This window comes from Microcaecilia unicolor, chromosome 12 (assembly GCF_901765095.1).
Source record: "Microcaecilia unicolor chromosome 12, aMicUni1.1, whole genome shotgun sequence".
NCBI lineage: Eukaryota > Metazoa > Chordata > Amphibia > Gymnophiona > Siphonopidae > Microcaecilia > Microcaecilia unicolor.
In genome coordinates, this window is record NC_044042.1 from 50,786,339 (window position 1) to 50,806,565 (window position 20,227).

The following is a 20,227-nucleotide window of genomic DNA, read 5'->3' on the forward strand; positions in this document are numbered from 1 at the left end:
GAAAGGAGGAAAGGAAAGAAATAAATGGAAAGGAAGCCCTGGAAACGGAGTTAAGAGGACAGATAGCAGCAGAATCAGATACTGGGCCAGCATGATCAGAAAAAGAAAGTCACCAGACAACAAAGGTAGAAAAAAAATCATTTTATTTTTATTTTAGTGTTTGGAATATGTCCACTTTGAGAATTTACATCTGCTATCTTATTTTGCAATGTATAGCAATTTGTTTCTAAGAATATTGCTGACAATTCCTGTCAGTGTGGCAAGTGGTGAGCGATCATTTTCACGGGGGGGGGGGGGGGGGGGGGGGGCGCTGCCGCCGCCGCCGCCGCCAACTGATAGGCTGCAGGGGGGCACCAGAGACCCTAGGCATGGCCCTAGCTTTTAGCTTAGATTTGAAGACGGCCAGAGATGGAACTTGACGTACTGGCTCAGGAAGTCTATTCCAGGCATATGGTGCAGCAAGATAAAAGGAACGGTTTGTGTCCTTCATATAGTGCACATCGTATCACGAGTGTAACAGTTCTCTGAATTGGATGAGCTGGGCAGACAAAGACTGCTGACATAAAATGTGCACGTGTATGGTAAAGCTTTGGACCACTAGGATCACTGAGCTAACCGGATGGTAATTGTCATTAGCTGGGCACAGGAATGCCTGTGCAGATGATATAATAAGGACCTTGGTGGTGGTCCTCCTTATTGGAGCTGGTACTGCTGGCGCCTTACAAGAGGTGGTTAGCAAAGATTATCATATTCCAGTGTCACTGTAAATCTCACTCTGTAGGTTTCACACCAGAGAGAGAAAACACAGATATCAATGTCAGTCCATTGCTGTAGGAAGTCTTGTAACAACCATGACAGTATGGTCCTAAAAATATGATTCCTGGCCTAGTCAGAGTTTGGTTCATGGGCCTCAGTTTGGCAATAAGAACATAAGAATAGCTATACTGGGTCAGACCAATGGTCCATCTAGCCCAATATCCTGCTTCCAACAGTGGCCAATCCAGGTCACAAGTACCTGGCAGAAACCCAAATAGTAGCAATATAGCATGCAGGCCTTATACATACAAACAAGTATGGGCAGGATATTCCATTACATGTTGCGCAAGGGACTAGGAGGTCAGGTGTTTGAACAGTGGCTACTTGATTATTACCAAGATTTGTGTGTGTGAAACTAAGTGTGGGATCTTGTAGGCTCATTTGCCCAAGATGGTAGAGTTCAAATGAGGAAGAGGACAAAACCTGTCCTTGATAAGGAAAGATTATACAAGTAGTTAAGCTCTATGGCTGGCAGCTCTGATATATTCTTGCAGTGGTTTTCATGTTCACTTCTTTGCTGATGCCTTACAGCTGTATGTTCCTTTGGGCGTTTCTCATGATGGTCAGCTTGATAAGTTACTGTCATGTTTGACAGATGTAAAGGAATGGATGACTGTGAATAAAGTTCAGTTGAATACAGCTAAAGTAGAATTTTTATGGGTTCATAGAGGAAGTTGTTCTTTTCCACAGCCTGTACTATCATGGTATGGTTCTATCATAGCTGCTAAGGATAATGTACGTGGGGGTTGACTTAGATGCCAGCCTCTCTTTTCAGACCCATATTACTCAAGTAGTCAGGTCTTCTTTTTACTTTCTTTGGCAATTGAAATCTATTCGATTTTATTTTTCTGTTTGACTTTGCTTAACTGGTGTATTCTTTTGTAATCTCTCGTATAGATTATAGCAATGCATTGTTTGTAGGTTTGCCTGCAAAAAGCTTGAAGAGGAGTACAAAATGCTGCCATTAATGTTCTGAATAACTCCCCAAAATATTGTCATATTTCTCCTGTTATGTCATTTCTGCACTGGCTGTCTATTGCTATTTTAAATTGTTGGTTTTGGCTTTCAAAGTTTTTCATTTTATAGCACCAAAGTATATGCTTAAGAAGCTTCCTTTGTATCACCTTGTCGTACTTTGCATTCTCAAGGTGAGAGATGCTTCCTTATTCCTTTGTGTGTACTCAGAAGCATGCTTATTCTTGTTCTTTGGTATTTCTGTGGAATCATCTTCCTTTATTCATTAGGAATACTGATAACTTAATCTTAAGTTTCGTAAATGTATTAAAACTTGGTTGTTTAATCAGGTAGAAATTCCCAGAAATTCCAAGTTAGCTTTTGCACACTTAATGCTGTTACGAGGTATTTTAGAAGATGGATTTTGTCCCCTGTGATTTATATTATGATATTTTATGTATCATTTGTTATCATGATTATGTATGTATTTTTGTAACCTGTTCTGGGCATTATCGGTAGAACAGGCTAAATCATGTATACATAAATAAATAAATAAGTGTGGCCAAAACTCTAACACAATTTCTAGTTCTTCCTATACGTACCTTAGCTATATAGATACAAGAAAATAAAACTCCAAGAACCCAAGCCCCAGTAAAACTGCTATTAAAATTTGATAGCATCATTCAACCAGTCACCACTACCACTTATCATTTCTAAAGCGCTACTAGGGAGTGAAATCTAGTGTCTGTCAATAACATAAACCTATATAGAATGGAGCGGAACCCCAAAAGGAACCCTACACTTCCAGATACTCCACATCCACAGAAATGCCCCCACTTCCTCTTACTACTCCTACAAAACAGTCTTCAAATATTAATGTCATCCAACACCCTCCACTATCAGGCATATTGGAAGTAACACAAAACCTAGGAAAGAAAACACATGTAACAAATCTACCATACCAAATCAACACTAACACCCAGAAGTCAAACAGCTACAAATTCAGCCTACTAAAATGTGGCAATACAAACATTGTGAAAGTGCCCTGAAACTCCAGTACTATACCTATTGGGAAGTGTGGGTGGAAAGATGGAATAAGCTGAACTGCTACAGATCCCTATTTTTGTTACATTTGTACCCTGCATTTTCCCACTCATGGCAGGCTCAATGCGGCTTACATGGGGCAATGGAGGGTTAAGTGACTTGCCCAGAGTTACAAGTTGCTGCTTGTGCCAGAAGTGGGAATTGAACTCAGTTCCTCAGTTCCCCAGGACCAAAGTCCACCACCCTAACCACTAGGCCACTCCTCCAACCCAAATTATGTGATTATGCATGTGATAATTCACATAATTATTGAGCATGTACATAATCTTGGCATAATGCATAATTTGGCTGGTAGCAGCAAAGCCCAAGTCAAAAAAAAAGTTGATCCAGCACAGTATGGAAGGCTGGCAGGCAGAATGGGAGCACACAGACATGATTGACACTCATCAAAAGCCAGTCAGTTTGCTGCATGCTCCCTATGGTTGGCAAAGGAGGGGTGAACACAACTGTGCAGTTGGTGCAGAGTTGGTCTGGTAGCTGGCAATGCAAAGCAGCAAACCAGAATCTGCACCTGCCCAAGCTCCCTCTGCTGATTGCAGCCAGCTCAGAGGAGGGATGAGACTTACATGATAAGATTGTTATACCTTTCTGGCCTTATAAAGACCCAGTATCTCTTCCTGGGAGAGACTAGCTGGGATGATCTGCATGGTATACCAAGGGAAGATAGGAGAGAAAAATCATGGACTATCAAAAAATCAAAGAATAGGCAGGAAATATCTGTATAATTCTGCGGTGGGGGGGGGGGGGGGGGGGGAGGAAAAACAGCAGCAGCAGCAAAATAAGTTGTTGTATCCTGCCACCGGGCGACCAGAGATAATATAGACCCATACCAGGACTCTTCCCTGTCACTTTTGATTTGATTAGTCTTCATTTTCAACAAAGTTCATGGCTTTTTTCACACAATTGTGTGTTCTGCACTCATTGTATAGGGCACAAGAACTTTTTTGCATGTGCGTTATTTCATTGATATACATGCATACAAGTGTTTCATGCAGTTAAAATTTTTAGTCACCTGTACGAACCAAATGCCCATTGTTGTACATTACTTGGGCAGCAGAGCTAAAAAGGCTAAAGCTTCAGATTCAAATTACCTTATTGGCATGACTGAATATCACCGTACAGCCCAGTAGTTGCCAGAATGGTCCGTCTGGATTTCCATCATCCATCTTGGTCCACCTGGATTTCCACCGTCCATCTTAGTCTCTCTTCCCTTTCCCTTTTCCTTCTTACCCTGTTCTTTCTCCCCTATCTAATGTAATTGTAATTGATATATCTGTGCATTGTAAGCCACTTTGAGTCTGCTTCATGTATAAAAAAGTGTAAATGTTCATAAATAAATAAATAATGCTACATAAGTACACCCCTCCCTCTTCATACATAGGACTTAATGGATTAGTTCAGATTACCTAGCCCATGGGGGAACGTCATGCTCCATGCCCTGAGACACAGGCCCTAGAGATGTCTGTACAATAATACCCAGGACCCAGGGATTTCTGTTCACTGGGCCCTGCGCAGCGTTCCTTCTGTCTCATGGGATTGAAAAGTTTCATCTGTCCAGCTCAGCCTTGCTTAGGGATTCATGATTTTTTTTTACCAATTTTTTTTTCAGTGCCAGTGGGGCAGAGGTATTAAAGATTGAAGAGATGGAGAAGATGCTGAAGGAAGCACATGCAGAGAAAACCCGACTTGTGGAGGCTCGAGTGAGTATACAGCCTTTTATTCTTTGTCTGTCTCACTTTGTGTATCCTACAGTGACAGCCTGATTAGGAACTGTTAGTGGTGGTTCATAGAAAATTTGGATTTATATTACTTTGGACCATGCTGTAGGTTATTGTCTGAGTAATGGTTATCCATATAAACTCTGTGAACGTACTACAGTGGAGCTTAATATCCCAGCTGACTTAATGGCAGTTATCCAGCAAATGCAAAGAAACAAACATAATATGCATAACATCATAGTTATTACCCTGGGTTATAGTGACGATAGTTTCTACACTAATTCCTGAGCTACAGGGCATCGGAGCTTTGAGGTTTTTTTTGCCTATCAAGCTTATCTTTAAAAGAGAAGGGAGATGGGCGTCCTTCTCTCAGGGTCGCCCAAATCGGCATAATCGAAAGCCAATTTTGGGTGTCCTCAACTGTTTTCCGTCGCGGGGACGACCAAAGTTCACGGGGGCGTGTCGGCATCGTAGCGAAGGCGGGACTGGGGCGTGATTAAGAGATGGGCGTCCTTGACCAATAATGGAAAAAAGAAGGGCATCCCTGACGAGCACTTGGCCGACTTTACTTGGTCCATTTTTTCTTGCGACCAAGCCGTGAAAAGGTGCCTGAACTGACCAGATGACCACCAGAGGCAATCGAGGATGACCTCCCCTTACTCCCCCAGTGGTCACCAACCCCCTCCCACCCTAAAAAAAACTTTAAAAATATTTTTTGCCAGCCTCTATGCCAGCCTCAAATGTCATACCCAGCTCCATGATAGCAGTATGCAGGTCCCTGGAGCAGTTTTAGTGTGTGCAATGCACTTCAGCCAGGCGGACCCAGGCCCATCCCCCCCTACCTGTTACACTTGTGGTGGTAAATGTGAGCCCTCCAAAACCCACTGTACCCACATGTAGGTGCCCCCCCTTCATCCCTAAGGGCTATGGTAGTGGTGTACAGTTGTGGGGAGTGGGTTTTGGGGGGCTCAGCACCCAAGGTAAGGGAGCTTATGCACCTGGCAGCAATTTGTGAAGTCCACTGTAGTGCCCCCTAGGGTGCCCGGTTGGTGTCCTAGCATATGAGGGGGACCATTGCACTACGAATTCTGGCTCCTCCCACGACCAAAGGGCTTGTATTTGGTCATTTTTGAGATGGGCGTTCTCGGTTTCCATTATGGCTGAAAACCGGGGACGATTATTTCTAGGGTCGACCATCTCAACATTTAGGTCGACCATCTCTAAGGTCGACCTAAATGTTGAGATTTGGGCGTTCCCGACCGTATTATTGAAACGAAAGATGGACGCCCATCTTGTTTTGATAATACGGGTTTCCCTGCCGCTTTGCGGGGGCTGTCCTGTAAGGACGCCCTCATGAAAACTTGGGCGCCCCGTTCAATCATGCCCCTCCACGTATCTATTTGACTTTTCACAGTGCATATAAGAGTGTGTTTGATCACATTTAGGGCTCCTTTTACAAAGCTGTAGGCGTACTGTGGGGCACGCTCAGGCATTCTGCAGTAAATTTGCAGTCTGCGCGTGTAAAATAGATGTTGGTAAGGGCTCAATTAGGTGTCAGTAAGATGCTAATTTAGAATAATGGCCATGTGCTAATGGCAACATTAGCATGTACAACAGACCAAGGGTGGAAGAGAACCAAATCCAAATAACCAGCCCAGACCAAGGAGTAAGAGCTTCAAAACAAGTTTATTGGGACCCAACACGGTCCGTGTTTCGGCAGCAAGCCTTCCTCAGGGGTCTAAAAACATAAAATAAATATAGAAATGTTGAAAATACAAAATTAAACGTAAAGTCAAAAAACAACACTGCAAAGAACGTAACGTCCTAGATAGAACGTACGGAGTCAAGAACTGAAATAAATACTTGCTCAATAAGAGCTCTAGGTCAGGAATGTCATTAGCTTAGAATGTGCCCAATGCAAAACACCCCCAAATCAGTGGCATAGCTATGGGGAGCCATGGGGTGCCTGAGCCCTCCCCATATTGGCTCCAGGGCCCCTGGTTTGGCTGGCGGGGGCCCAGAACCCCTGCCAGCTAAGGTGTTTGTCCCGTTCTGGTCTTACATTGCCTGGTGCCCTGCCCTGTTTTCAGTGCCGTGCATGCTTGTTTTAATGAAACTGAGCATGCTTTTAGGGGGAGGAGCGGCAGCGGGGAGGCGGGCCAAAATGTGCCTCCCCCCACCTTGGCCTCTGGCTCCTCCTCCTGTCGAGGTCTGGCAAGCCCCTGCCCCACCCACTTTTGACATGCCGGCAAAGGAAGCCAATGGACAGGGTGCAATTTTCATGCCACAGCTTCCATGCGGCTGCACATAGCTAGCTACGGCCTTGCTCTAGGTGTGCTAATTCAGTCCTTTTTTTTGTTTGAAACTTGTGAACACCAGCCAGCAAAGCTTCAACCCTGACTACTTTCCTCCCTGCACAATCACATCCACATACAAACCTTGCCCCTCTGTTGTTTAAATGTCCTAATGGAATCTCGTAAGAGTCTGCAGCCTGTTTTCTGCTCAGCTGTTTTGAATCCAAGCATGAGGTACGCAAATGGGAGAGATTCTCGCCCTTTAGATAAAGATGAGATATTTGAATGTATAGAAAAGATGGGTGCATTGACTCCAGCCATGGTTGAAGTCTTGACAATTGGTGCTCACAAGTTTCAGACCTTCAACCCCTTTTTCTGTTATTAAGTGTCCAATGTATGCACGTGTCAGTAATTATACTGAGTCCATTAGTATATAATGATGTATTGGATTTTTCAGCAAATGCAAGTAAAGGAAGTATTTCTGTAAATTACCACTTCTCCCTACATCCTAAATTTTCCAATATGTTTATCAGTGATCTCATAAATCGTAGTGTGCTATCCATGCTCCTATAGAAGACCATTAAAATCGCCTGCCACACGTTCATCTGAGACAAACGGTGTTATTGGCACACCTACAGTATTGTAGACGGTTTCATTGTCAAAATCAGAGTTACACAAACACCGTATTGCGTGAATATAAGAGATTTGTCTTATAATCAAGCTAGTATGAAGCTCTGTGTGTCCATCAGTCATTTCTCTGTCCATAAAGATTCTCCCTGGTAGTGAATTTTTACTCTTGTCCTGGTAATAAATAGAGGAGTGGCCTAGTGGTTAGGGTGGCGGACTTTGGTCCTGAGGAACTGAGTTCGATTCCCACTTCAGGCAGCTCCTTGTGACTCTGGGCAAGTCACTTAACCCTCCATTGCCCCATGTAAGCCGCATTGAGCCTGCCATGAGTGGGAAAGTGGGGGGGTACAAATGTAACAAAAAAATAAAATAAAACCAAATAAAGAAGATAAAATGTTCCCTTTTTTTGTATTGGGCTAACGTAATACATTTTTGATTAGCTTTCAAAGGCAATGCCTCCTTCTTTGGGTCAGAAATGAGCAACATGATGACAAAAATCAGAATATATAAGTGAAACATAAAAGCATTCCAATGACAAGGAAAGGTAAGAGTTGGGGGAGAGATGTGGATTGAGAAACAGGGAGAGATGGATGGGTGATCAGAGGGTGTCAAAGCGGTATAATTTTGTGGTTTATAACGTGATAGGAAACCCATATCTTTAAGTCGTAGCTGGTGGGTGTCAAAATTAAGTTAGTCCAATAAAAAAGGTATCATTTTTCTTTTCTTTTTTAATTTTGTTTTATTTCTATTTATTGCCTTCAAAGTGGATGAACGTGGCTACCACATCATTTTACCCTTGTCCTGAAACCATGCGCATGTAGTTTGGGAAGGCCTTTATCACTTTACCTATCTGCTTTCACTATCTTAGAGGTTAGCATGACGGTCAGGAGAACTGGAGTACTTATGAGCTTTTTGTTACAGGAGAGGGAGGTGGAGATGCGGCGTCAGGCCCTGGAGGATGAGAGGAAGCGGCGGGAGGAGTTGGAGAAGCGATTGCAGGATGAAACTGTCCATCGCCAGCGGATGATTGAGAAAGAAGTCAAGATGAGAGAGAAACATTTCTCCCAGGTAAAAAGGACAAGAGGAGTTGGTCTTCAGCTCCAAGTGCATTTTATATTTGTGCCTGCAGTGGGCTGGAAGAAGGGGTGTTATCTGAACAGGATCTTTCTCTGGCAATTCATGGGCTCCTGTAGAAGTGTCCTTAAAGACCACAATGAGAAGAGGTCTTCGGCTGGCATGGCTAGCCAGCCACGCCAACGGAGCACTGATTTTGGGTGGGCCTGAGCCCAAAGTGGGTGGGCCCTGCTCACCCAGGCCCACCTGTGGCTACACCACAGGTTTTGGCAGTGGGGGTAGGAGAGATATGAGTGGTGCAATAAAATCTCACAAAGAGGAGGAGAAGGGAGGGTGCCGGTAAGCGAAATCCACCTTGGTCCTTTTACAGTTGAAAGAACAAGCAATGATAATACTGTGGTAGAAAGGCAGCCAGCTCATAACATCATGTGAAGGAGCTGGCTAGTGACACAAAAGGGAGTGGCGCATGGCCATAGATGCAAGGCTGTAGGTGTAGGCCTAGAGGCATGCTCAGTTTCATGTAAAGGAGCGTGTACAGCAGGACGTCAGCAAGAAGAAAGACCAGGGCAGCGAACGTGGCTGCGCCGGAGACCGGCGCTGAAGAAGGCTTCAGCTGGCGGGGGTTGGGGACCCCCACTAGCAAAGGTATTTGCTTTAGCAAGGGAAGCGGCGAGGAGGTGAGGAGGGCAGCAAGGCAGCAGACTAAAATGTGCCCCCCTCCACCTCGGGCTTTGGCCCACTCCCACCGCGAGGTCTGGCTACACCCCTGGGTTAGCCCTATGCTGTCCTTTAGAGGAAGTTTTTGCACATACATCAACTTATATATCTAGATGCTGTGTGTCTGTCTACACTATACCTCACTCTGTCTTTTGCCCAGAATTCTTAGTTAAGGCTGTAGTCTTGTGTTCAGAAGGATGTAGAGACAACAGGGGGACCCCAGGCTATGTATATTTCTGCTGAAAGGGAAGAGGGTGTTGAAATGTTGATCAGCTATTTGCTCCTTTTGTAGACCTGGGGCATTCCTTATGGTACTTTGCTATCCTCTCAGGGGTTTAATGCTGTTCTGCTGCTTTCTTTGTGGACTCCTGCCTCATGGATATCACATGCTGATTTCATTAGTTCTTTCTGGACCAGAACAGTGGAGACCAGACTTTCCCAGAAATAGGCACGTCTGCTCTTTTGTCCCTCTCTTGAATGGAGCAGAAATGCTGTGACATGTTCAGTCTATAACACACGGGATCCCTGTTGCTATCCAGGCTTAATTGAAGAGCTGTGTCATTTGTGTAATGTAAGACTTTGCAACCCAGGCTCCAGTGATCATGGGTTGTGGGGAGGGGGGGGGGGGGGGGTTAATATTTGTTCCTGCCAGCAAACTGGCTTGTTAGAGGCTTTTGTCCTTTTAAGTGCAGTCAGTAAGCACAAGAGAACAGAAGGGGTCAGCACAGCTGAGCAAAGCTTACTTGTCAAAGCATTGTTGCTATCCCAGTGTCACAGCAGCACTGATTCACTTGGAGCTATGCTCTAAACAGAGACCACCAAAAGATAGCTTTCGAAAGGTATTGATGCCTTTTCTTTCATCTAAGAGCAACATCTTCAAGACTTTTCTTCAATATATGTATTTATTTACTTTGTATTTAGCTCAAAGCTTTTGCAGTAGGAGCTAAGTGGATCTCTTTACTATAAGCATGTTTTTTTTTCTATATGTACAATTTGCCAGATTTTGTGTGTTGGTCACCTAGTTATGATTCAAAAATAGTTGAGCAAGGGGCAGAACAGGACCGGTGCAAGCCACTCCCCCCCAACTCACACCGTCGCTCCCACTCGACCACACGCCCCTTTACCCTTCTGTGTTTGCCTCCGGCGCTGGCTCCCATGGTCTTTCCTCTTCTGCTCCTGTCCGCGCTGTGAGTCAGGACCGGGATAATTGCATTAACGCGATATTGCACTAATGCAATCATCCGCGTCCTGGGCAGCACGCAGGAGCAGGGGAGGACAGATCCGGAAGCAGGCAGCAAGAAGAAGCTTGCTGGCGCTGGGTCCGGGGAATTTTGACCCCACCCCGCCCTCATGGTGGCCCTGATTAAGATGTGTTATTTTACAACAAGTCATGCTATTTTAGCAGAGGGCCCCATTTTATGCAATGAGACCTAGTTACTAATAACTGGAGTTAACAGTAAAATAACATCTTGATGGTAGCCCATGTTGATAATTTCCCCTCTTAATTAAAGAAAAAAGAAATGCCTCTAGAAATTAGGGTTGCCAACTCAATTCAGATTTGCCCAATAGGGTCGATTCCGTCCTGAATTTACTCAATTGCATGCAGGGACTTGTAGTTCTGATTTCCCCATTGCATATATCAAATCACATCAGCATATAGTTCATTTCGTTTTACTCTCTCTCTTTCTCTCTCAGGCACTGGAAGCCTAAGAGACTCCTCAATTGCTTGTAAACTCCCTAAGAAAAGCAAGATTACAAGTCCCTGCATGCAATGGGGTAAAACCAGGAGTGGGTCAACCCTATCAGGCGAATCTGGATCCAGTTGGCAACCCTACTAGAAATTGAAATCACTGCTATATGTAATAAAAGTGATCCAAGTATAGGACAATCAAGCCATTTTGACATCACTGATGAGGTTGGCTCTTATTGGGGGAATAAGGCATTATGACATCACAATATCAGCTCTGCTTACCAGAGTCTGAAACTCTTCACACTAAGGGGGAAATTATCCATGTGGGCTACTGTTAAGATGTATTATTTTACCACTAACTTGTACTATTTTAGCACAGGTCCCATTTTATGTATTAAGACCCTGGGCTAAAATAGCCTGTCTTAATGGTAAACCACTTTGATAATTTCCCCCCCTTAATGACAGATGTTTGTTTCTTTAGAGTATGCATTCAGCATCTTTCAGTTCATACTTGAATGAAATTCCAACCTGTCTGCCCTCCTTCAAGTATAATAAATACAAATCTATTTAGATGCTAACAGTGTCCACCACTGCTGCAATATAAACTGCTTTATAATTTACTTATAGAAGGAGAGACAGACACAGAAGGCTATTAATATGAGAAATGAGCATTTTATTAAAACTTACCAAATAAAGGTACACTGGCATACGAATATTTCAGATTAGGCCATACATCAAATCAGAATCAATCAATCAAGACAGTTCACAAGCTTTTCTCATATGAGAGTGGTAAACGGGACGCAAAGTGCGAATCCACAGTATTACTTCTCTAACTTCTATTGATTACAGCTGTCAGTTATATACCCTTTAAATCACATGCTTTTACTTCATACAAATTTCTGTGCTCATGTAATTTACTCAGTATCAAATTTACTTTGTATCAGCATTAGTGAATTTCACTAAAATCAGCAATTAGTTACTGGAACATACTTAATTTTACATTTACAGTAATTTCACCTATCAGGGTCATTTGCACTTGCAACATATAAATGTCTCAGTAATCACAGGTTCTGTTTACTCATTACCACCTGTTGTACTACCTCAAAAATTCCCCTTCAATCATCAGGTCTATGAACCATTTTCTAATGAAATCATATTTCGGTTCCTTAGCAAAACTGTTTGCAAACTACATTCACTTCCTTGTTAGTCAATGTTGCAAGGCTCTTTAGAGAACATCTGGTCACATAAGCATTTCACTAAATGTACAATTGCAAGCATTTTACTGTTTGTCCATTAAACCTTTTGAGGCCTAGCTCAACACACAATCTGGCAGGCTATTATTCAGCCTGTACTATGGTTCTATGGTCATGTCCAGCATGTCCCATATGTTCCATATTAACATAATCTTAACTGCAGATGAAGTATAAGAGTGATTTTCTCATGGTATGGTATGCAAATATGGTAATTTTCTGCACATTTCATGTAGGTAAAAAGTGTGTTTAAACATTTAAAATAGCTTTTCTGAGTGTTACTCAGCCTCTGTGTGCATAAACCTATGTCCGAGGCATAAACAGGCTGACTTGGCACAGAACGGTGTGTTTCTGTAATAAGTTCATGTGCTGTCAGCCACTGAGGAAAGGAGTGTTCATGGCAGGGGCGTATCTGCGTGGGGCCACAGGGGCCCGGGCCCCTGCAGATTTTGCCCTGGACCCCCCCCTACTGCCGCCAACCCTCCCCCGCCGTTGCCCTGGGTACCTTTGCTGGTGGGGGACCCCAACCCCCGCCAGCCGAGGTCCGCTTCCTCCTGCTGCTTTTAAGTTCTTCTTCGTCCTAGGCTCCATCACTCCGTGCTGTTCAAAGAATCTGGCACTGCTACCTCAATCCACTTTCGGAGTCTGACGTCGCTGCACGTTGTACGTGCAGGACGTCAGACTCACTGTGAGTCTGATGTCCTGCACATACAACGTGCAGCAACGTCAGACTCCAAAAGTGGAGCTTCTTTGAACAGCACGGAGTGACGGAGCCTAGGACGAAGAAGAACTCAAAAGCGGCAGGAGGAAGCAGACCTCGGCTGGCGGGGGTTGGGGTCCCCGCCAGCAAAGGTAGGTGACGGCGGCAGGGGGGGGTCGGCAATGGTGGCCGGAGGGGGGCTTGGAAATGACGGCAGCGGGGGGGGGAGCTATAATGTGCCCCCTCACTCTGGCTCTGGCCCCTGCTACCACCGACTTTCAGATACGCCCCTGGTTCATGGGGTCAGGGGTGTGATCTACATACCTACAAATCTTGTGAAGAATGAAAAAGATTGATTGTCTGGGACGTTCCCATTCTCATAGATTTAAAAAAAAAAAAGTCAAAAAAGAAATTCCAGACAGTGTGGTAAAGGAAAGGAACACAATCATTGCTAATAGAAGTGTTGGTACCAAATACCTATTCTATATGAGGTAGAGAGGCATATTTTCAAAGCACTTAGCCATATGGAACTTTGGAAGGCTAAGTGCTTTGAAAATGAGCCCCATCGTGAACAAGAAAATGGTGAAGTACCAAGAAAAGCAATCAACCTACAACAATGTGACTAGTGGTTAGCACAAGGTTTGACATCCAGGGGAGCCTGGTTCAAATCCCACTTCTTCTCCTTGTGATCTTGAGCACATCACTTAACCCCTCCATTGCCTCAGGTACTTAGATTGTGAACAACATACTCTATTGAACAACAACTAAAAATACTAGGAATCATTCTCGACAAACACCTATCTCTGGAAAATCAAATCTCAGCAGTGAAACCAGAGAGTTTCAAAGTGCTATGGAAACTGAGAACGATAAGAGACTATTTCCCCCACACGTGCATTCTGTCTTATACTACCACAGCTAGACTGTTGCAACGCAGCATACATAGGATGAAAAGATAATGTACTAAAATCACTGGAGACCATCCGAAACACGGCAGCAAGACTTATCTTCAAAAAATCAAAATACGAGAGAGTAACTTTACTGCTTATATTGCTACACTGACTCCCATCAAAGCTAGACTATTCTTTAAAACTAGCACTTTAAAATACTGTTTGGCATGTCTCCTGACTACATGTTAAACCTGATTGAGCTATCACCAAGAAACACAAGCCCAGAAACCAGGAGTTACCTATTACTTCACCTATCCAACCGCAGAAACATCACATAGAAATCTATCTACACCGGTAGATTCAGCTTCCTGGGCTCCAAGTGGTGGAACTTAATTCCTAAGGTCATAAGAAGCATCAACAATTACTTCCAATTCAGATAAGAACTAAAAATGTACCTTTTTAGGAAAGTTTACGGTTAATCTCATATTCACAAATGTTCTATAATATTTGTAATTAAATACTAATTCTGTAATCCCATAATAATTGTAAGCAGGGGCGTAGCCAGACCTCAATGTGGGAGGGGGCCAGAGGTTAAGGTACGGGGGCACATTTTGGTCATCGGCCCGCTACCACTGCCACCCCCTTCGACACCCACTGCCGCCACTGTAACATCTTGGCTGGTGGGGGTCCCCAACCCCCACCAGCTGAAGCACCACCTCTCCAAATACCTTGGCTGGCAGAGGTCCCCAAGCATGCTCAATATTACTAAAAGGACTGTGCCTGACATGAGGGGAAGAGAGAGCAGGGCAGGCAATGTGGCAGCGCCGGAGACCAGCGCTGGACAAAGTCTTCAGCTGGCGGGGGTTGGGGACCCCCCGCCAGCCAACCAGGGGCCCAGAGCAAACTTTGGGGGGGGGGGGGGCAAGGCCCCTGTGGCCCCATCTAGCTATGCCACTGATTGTAAGTCACATTGAACCAAAACATGTTTGGGGATAATTGTGGGATATAAGAATGAATAAATAAACCCTCCAGGAACAGGGAACTATCTAGAGTACCTGAATGTAACTCTCTTTGAAGCTACTATAGAAAAAGATGTGAGCTAAATCCAAATAAATATCAATAGACATTCAAATAATTTAACTTATAATGAGGGGCATAATCGAATGCAAATGCCCATGTGTAAAAACGTCCATCACCAAGAACGGGTCCGTGAAGGGGTGGGCCGAACTGTATTTTCGAAAAACATGGACGTTTATCTTTAGTTTCGAAAATATGGTTTGTGCCGGCCAAATGCATTGGATGTGGCCGTTTTTTGAGCTGGGCGTTTTTGTTTTTCAGCGATAATCGAAACCGCTGCCGGCCATCTCAAAAACGGTTTGGTCGTGGGAGGGGCCAGCATTCGTAGTGCACTGGTTCCCCTGAGATGCCTCTATGCCAGCCTCAAATATCATACTTAGCTCCATCCAGGAGCAATTTTAGTTTAGTTGGTGCTGCACGGGACCCATACAGAGAGCAAAAAACATGCAAGTGCAGTCAGGGACGTCCAAATTAAAACGTGTGTGTGTGTTATTATTTATCAACAAAATTTAACAAGACGTGTAGCATAACGTAGGTCTGAATATTGAAACAAATTGCAGAGATCAAACAAAGGCCGATAGAAACTTTCTGTGCAAATCCCCCTTTCTATCACTCAAGCTACCAACAACAAGCTGCACTATAAGTTCCAAAAAGCACTCTGACTACTCCAGTTTTCCCCCTATCCTAATAAAATAAGTCAGGGTCAGATTTGCTATGTGTCATCCCTTATATTCATGATCACTGGGTATTCCCACTAGATGTGAAGAGCATGGCCAGCACTGCTTCTGCTACATTCCCCAAAACACAGAACATTTCTTTATTTAATTTTCATTTTATTTATTGGGATTTATTAACCACTTTTATGAAGAGATTCACCCAAGGTGGTGTACAGCAGGTACAGTTTAACATCAAACTTACAATTTTGTTAACACAGCATAGTAAAATGAACAAGCATAAACATAAATACAGTGAAAGAGTAAACTTGAAAACAGCAAATTGAAACCTAATAATAAGACTATCATGAAAGAGGATCAAAAATATGCACATTTAGTAGCACTGAAATTCAATTTGTCCTGGTACTAGCACTTATACAACTGTCTTTCACAAATGTTATTCTAAAAATTGTGATACAAGTTGGCTAAGCAAAATTTATGCAGTAAGAACATGGTACATATTGAAAAGATAAAATTTGACCTCTGCTGTTAAGTGCACTATATGCTATTTCAGTGGTTCCCAAACCTGGTCCTGGAGGCAACCCAGCCAGTCAGCTTTTCAGGATATCCACAATGAAGATTCATGAGAGAGATGTGAACGCACTACCTTCACTGTATACAAATCTCTCTCATGAATCTTCATTGTGGATATCCTGAAAAGCTGACTGGCTGGGTTGCCTCCAGGACCAGTCTAGGAACCACTGTGCTATTCTGTAAGAAAGGATGTAAGTGTTTTAGTGTATAACTGTACAAGGAATGTACACATGGGAAGGCCATGAGCAGTGGCGTTCCTAGGGGGGCTGACACCCGGGGCGGATCGCCGATGCGCCCTGCCCCCCGGGTGCAGCGCCCCCCGGATGCAGCGCAGACCCCCCCCCCAGTGAAAGGACACCCCCCGTGAAGGAACCTCCCCCCCCGGGTGCACGCCGCTGGGGGAGTGCCGCACGCGCCTGTCCTCCGTTGTTCCATGCTTCTTCTCTGCCCCGGAACAGGAAGTAACCTGTTCCGGGGCATAGAAGAAGCATGGAACAACGGAGGACAGGCGCGCGTGGCACCTCCCCAGTGGCGTGCACCCGGGGCGGACCGCACCTACCGCCCCCCCCTAGGAACGCCACTGGCCATGAGTGCGCCTCTCACTTCCATGTGTGAAGGAATGGGATTTGATATACAATCAAAGTGGTTTATGTATTATATCTGTACCTGGAGTACAGGAGGGTTATGTGACTTGCTCAGAGTCCCAAGGAGCTGCAGTGGGAATTGAACCAGTTTCCCTGGTTCTTAGGCTTCTGCACTAACCACTAGGCTACTCCTTTAACTGATAACTACAGTGTAATCACTAGTAGGCAAAGGGGGGCAAGAACTAACTACACCAGGATAATAGACATGAGGGGAGGAAGGATAAGCATGGCAGCCACCAACACGGCACCCATTCTAACCGCTAGTCTGAGGGAAACTCTTGGGCATAATAAAAAGTGTTCCATGCAGCCTTGAATTTCCCAAAGGGCAATTTTGAAGTGAATGTAAAAGGTCATGTATTTTGATCAAAGTGGTTTATATATTAGGTATGGGTACTTAGTTTGTACCTGGGGCAATGAAGGGTTAAATGACTTGCCCTGAATCACAAAGAGCTGCCGTGGGATTTGAACCCAGTTCCCCTAGTTCTTAGCCACTGCATTAACCACTAGGTTGCTCCTTTATGTGTCACTTTCACAGTACTGTAAGTTGCATTTATATGTTGCATTTATTTATACCTGCAATTGACCAGACATAAGTGGGAACACCTAAATTTAGGTATGACAATGCTGGTTTACACCAGTATTTTATAATGGAATTTGGGTGTCCAGTTATAGAATTGCCTCCATTTTTCCTACTTTTATTACACTCAGATCTCCATGCAGCCACCAGATGGCAATCTCTCTCCTGAAATTCCTTTGCTTCTACTAGGTTCACCTTTTTACTGTGCTGCTTACTGATTTTAACAAACAGAGGTTAGTTTACTTTTAAAAATAGATTCTTCAGGGCAGAAGCAGAGCTGACCTATCGTTTCATGACCATCTACCAATGAGATTTGACAGAGAGAGTTGTAGGGATACAAATCCCCCTCCCTACCCAATTTTTTGTCACTGCCCTCCCCATCTTTTGCAATCTCTTGTCTCCAACCCCATTTTGTATACTAGCATTAGATTCCCCTTGCTGTTTCCCTTCCTTTAGACTCCCAGCAGGTTAATTTCATAATTTTCCAGGTTCCGGTCAGGAAAGGGTGGTACCTGCTGATCCTCTCCTTCCTCTTCTACTATAACTGTGCCTGGTCTCAGCTGCAGCACCAATCCTTCAGAATAAAGTTTCTCTCCATCTTAAACATATCAGCAAGCGGCAGCAACAAACAGAGCAAGGGCAAAGACGAGTAGTTTGTAGCCACCCCTTGTCTGCTTCCGTCCAGCACCATTGTATAAATCACCTCTTCTTGTTCCCAGGGTTCCTGGGAGAGCAAAGGGCACTGAAGCTCCCCACTACCACCATTCATCATGGTTACAACCACAGAAGGAGGAGGTGATGTGGCAACAAAAAAGGGAGAAAATCCAGTGCTCCCCAACAGCTGTGCATGCCTCTTCTCACTGACATAGAAAATCTAGGTGCACAATGGAGGCTACATGGCCCACGGGCTTGTACATAAGTATTGCCATACTGGGAAAGACCAAAAGGTCCATCAAGCCCAGCATCCTGTTTCCAACAGTGGTCAATCCAGGTCACAAATACCTGGCAAGATCCCAAAAAAGTACAAAACATTTTATAATGCTTACCCCAGAAATAGTGGATTTTTCCCAAGTCCATTTAATAATGGTCTATGGACTTTTCCTTTAGGAAGCTGTCCAAACCTTTTTAAAACTCCGCTAAGCTAACCGCCTTTACCACATTCTCTGGCAACAAATTCCAGAGTTTAATTACACATTGCGTGAAGAAATATTTTCTCCGATTCGTTTTAAATTTACTGCATTGTAGCTTCATTGCATGCCCCCCTAGTCCTAGTATTTTTGGAAAGCGTAAACAGATGCTTCACATCTACCCATTCAACTCCACCAATTAATTTATAGACCTCTATCATATCTCCCCTCAGCCGCCTTTCCTCCAAGCTGAACAGCCCTAGCCGCTTTAGCCTTTCCTCATAGGGAAGTCGTCCCATCCCCTTTATTATTTTCGTCGCCCTTCTCTTCACCTTTTCTAATTCCACTATATCTTTTTTGAGATGCGGCAACCAGAATTGAACACAATATTCGAGGTGCGGTCACACCATGGAGCGATACAAAGGCATTATAACATCCTAATTTTTGTTTTCCATTCCTTTCCTAATAATACCTAACATTCTATTTGCTTTCTTAGCCGCAGCAGCACACTGAGCAGAAGGTTTCAACGTATCATCACTGCTTTAGGGGATGATTGATGCACATTATCCCTAGTTTGGGCTTCTCACATCCAGGCACAGGAGGCAACAAACAAAGTTTATTGCAGAAGGGAATGATCTTGTTTTGGCATCTTAAGAACATAAGCATTGCCATACTGGGACAGACCGATGGCCCATCAAGCCCAGCATCCTGTTTCCAGCAGTGGCCAATCCAGGTCACAAGTACCTGGCAAGGTCCCAAAACAGTACAATACATTTTATGCTGCCCATCCTAGAAATAAGCAGTGGATTTCCCAAAGTCCATTTCAATAATGGCTTATGGACTTTTCCTCTAGGAAGTTAGCCAAACATTTTTTAAACCCCGCTAACTTCTTTTACCACATTCTCTGGCAATGAATTCCAGAGTTTAATTAATTAATTAATAGCATTTATATCCCACATTATCCCACCCATGGGCAGGCTCAATGTGGCTTACATCAGTCTGAAAGACATACATCAAACGGGCAATAAGCAATCAAGTACATTGAAGTTGAAGAGGTTAGGGAGTAAATACAGAGAAGAGAAGGAGGAGGGCAATAGGGTTCAATAAGTCGTTATGATAAATCACATGTTGAGTGAAGAAATATTCTCAGATTTGTTTTAAATTTTCTACTTTGCAGCTTCATTGCGTGCTCCCTAGTCCTAGTATTTTTGGAAAAAATAAACAAGAGATTCATGTCTACCCATTCCACTCCACTCATTATTTTATAGACCTTTATCATATCTCCCCTCAGCTGTCTTTTGTCCAAGCTGAAGAGCCCTAGATGCTTCAGCCTTTCCTTATAGGGAAGTTGTTCTACCCCCCTTTATCATTTTTGTTGTCCTTCTCTATACTTTTTCTAATTCCACTATATCTTGTTTGAGATGCGGTGACCAGAATTTCACACAGTATTCGAGGTGTGGTCGCATCATAGAGCAATACAGAGGCATTATGTTCTCATATTTGTTTTTTATTCCTTTCCTAATAATACCTTCCCAGTAAGGCTCTTGTTTTGGCATCTTCCCAGCAGCAGATGACTTGGTAAAGATCAATTTTTCCAAAGGCAGAATGAAAAACAGTTGTCAGCAATACTGCTTTATTAGTACAAAGGTTATAGCATTATGGCATCGAATGCATAAAGTCAGTCAGGTAATATTTTGCAGAAAGGACACAAACATCAGACCTCA

General features: G+C 43.9%; 1 protein-coding gene across 7 annotated transcripts in view; it reads left to right on the forward strand.

Annotated features, from left to right (window-relative positions):
- Nucleotides 1-20,227, forward strand: part of PHLDB1 (pleckstrin homology like domain family B member 1) — a 142,835-nt gene that overhangs the window by 115,572 nt on the left and 7,036 nt on the right. For all 7 annotated transcript variants that reach the window (XM_030222012.1, XM_030222013.1, XM_030222014.1 and 4 more), the window contains 2 exons: nt 4,484-4,574; nt 8,435-8,581. In XM_030222012.1, coding sequence (XP_030077872.1) covers nt 4,484-4,574; nt 8,435-8,581 — 238 coding nt within the window. The remainder of the gene's footprint in view (nt 1-4,483; nt 4,575-8,434; nt 8,582-20,227) is intronic.